Below are 2058 nucleotides of genomic sequence, written 5' to 3' on the forward strand. Positions count from 1 at the left end.
CCGCTTCCTCCAGCTATGACTGCAGCAACCCCCTCTTCGGCCAGACCTTGAACCCATGGAAGCCCTCCAAGAGCCCTGGGGGCTCCTCGGGGGGTGAGGGGGCCCTCATTGGGTCCGGAGGCTCCCCACTGGGCCTGGGCACTGACATCGGAGGCAGCATCCGGTTCCCTTCCGCCTTCTGTGGGATCTGCGGCCTCAAGCCCACGGGAAACCGCCTCAGGTACAGTGTAGGCGATGGGTACCGGGAGTTTCTGAGGCCCCGTGGTGTGACCTTGGCCTGGCTTCCAGCCTCCCTGGGCTCCAGGCAGGGGGCTTTGCTGGGAGAGAGCTAGACCGCACTGGTAGCCATGCGTGGGCCCTGCTGGGCAAGTGTGGGAGGAGAAGAGGGGCCGTTTCCAGGTTCCGACGTCTGTGTTTCTTATCCAGCAAGAGTGGCCTGAAGGGCTGTATCTATGGACAGGTGGCAGGTGAGGCCCGTGCTTCCCTAGTGCCCTGGAGGAGGGTGGGCTCGGCCTGTCCCGCCTCTGTCCCTCTGTCTTTGGGCAGTGTCTGGCTCATGTTGCCCTGGGTCTGACTCCCTGCCTCCTTGTCTTATTCGCATTCCTGGGCCATGACCCAGCCCTTACTTGGACCCTGCCCCAGAGCCCACTGGGGCTGGGTGACCTCTCTGGCTTCCCCTCCCTGCCCCCCAGTGCAACTCTCTGTGGGTCCCATGGCACGCGACGTGGAGAGCCTGGCGCTATGCCTGAAAGCCCTGCTGTGTGAAGACCTGTTTCGCTTGGACCCCACCGTACCCCCGCTGCCCTTCAGGGAGGAGGTGAGCAGGGATGGGGTGGGCATGGGAGTGGACTTCTGAATCCAGACTCGAGGGCCAGCCTTGGAGGCGGGGCTCTCCTGAAACCCCCCAACTCCATCCCTAGGCTGTGGGTCAGAAACCCCTCCACAGATGGCCACCAGATGGCGCCCTTTTCCGCATTTGGAAACCCTCAGGCTTCCAAGCCTGCCCTGCCTCTGCCCTGTCCCTGGGAAACACCTCCCAGCCCGCGAATTCCTATCCCTCCTCTGTGTCTGACTATTTGCAGGCTGATGGCACCTTCCTGACAGTATTTGCATCCAGTAGGGTGTTTGGCACTGTGCTGGGATCTGTGGGTAGTGTGGGATGCTGGTTCCCCGAATTATCACCCCACAGCTTGTTGACCAGGCGAGGCTTAGCTGGCTTTTTGGGGTAAGCCTGAGCGCCGCCTGGGATTCTCAGCAGAACCTTGGCAGTGGGGAGACGTGAGGATGTTCCCTGGTTCTGGTGCGCATTCCCATGTGAGGACTAGGTAAGGGCCATCACAGAAAGGTGACGGACTGGTGGACACAGCAAGGCGAGGGCTTCGTGGCGGGAGTTCGGCATCCTGGGTGTACGCTGGCACCCAGAGCCTTACACTGGAGATTGCCAAGAACGAACAGTAAGGTCCCTTGTGCCGTGCACCCAGCTCGGAGTGCTGAGGCCTGGTGGGAGCAGGCAGTGGGCCGGCGGGGGCAGGGCAGTAGCAGTAGGCTGTGTGATGTGAGCGCCCCCTCTCGGCTCTGCGTCTCCTGTGCAGACCTCGTGCCCTCCCCCTGGTCGAGGTCGCCTTGGAAGAGGGGAGGTCAAGGCATCCATGTCCAGTCTCTTCGGCACAAGCAGATGTTCTAACTGAACCCAAGGGTTTGGACACGTGTAGCCATGAAGTCCTTCCGGAGAGGGAGAGGCGAGGAGGTGGTGAGGTCCCCATCCCAAGGTCTGGAACAGTTTATCTGCGAGCCAGGGCAGGTCTCGTACTAGCGTCCTGCCAGTAGGAGGCAGGACACCTGAGCTCTGGACAACCTCGTCACTCTGCGGTGGGTGGCCTGTGCCTCGTCTCTCCCTGTAGACCGTGGGAAATCTCATCCTCGCTCTGCCCACCTCCAAGTCAGTGTACAGTCGTTCCATGAAAGGGTCAGGTGCAGAAGGCACTGGCCTCACTGATGGCCACTTTTCAGAAGAGCTGTGCCAGGGACTCCAGGCTGCGGCTTTCCCCCCCTCTGGGG

At 61.8% G+C, this 2058-nt stretch overlaps 1 protein-coding gene across 1 annotated transcript in view; it reads left to right on the top strand.

The window, feature by feature from the left end:
* Window positions 1–2058, top strand: part of LOC102489877 (fatty-acid amide hydrolase 1) — a gene marked incomplete at its 5' end in the record, with an annotated part of 21137 nt that overhangs the window by 13429 nt on the left and 5650 nt on the right. Inside the window, 3 exon segments of the mRNA XM_006164237.3 lie at window positions 14–220; window positions 427–467; window positions 693–817. Coding sequence (XP_006164299.2) covers window positions 14–220; window positions 427–467; window positions 693–817 — 373 coding nt within the window.

The sequence above is a fragment of the Tupaia chinensis genome, unplaced genomic scaffold, assembly GCF_000334495.1.
Source record: "Tupaia chinensis unplaced genomic scaffold, TupChi_1.0 Scaffold143599_1, whole genome shotgun sequence".
NCBI lineage: Eukaryota > Metazoa > Chordata > Mammalia > Scandentia > Tupaiidae > Tupaia > Tupaia belangeri.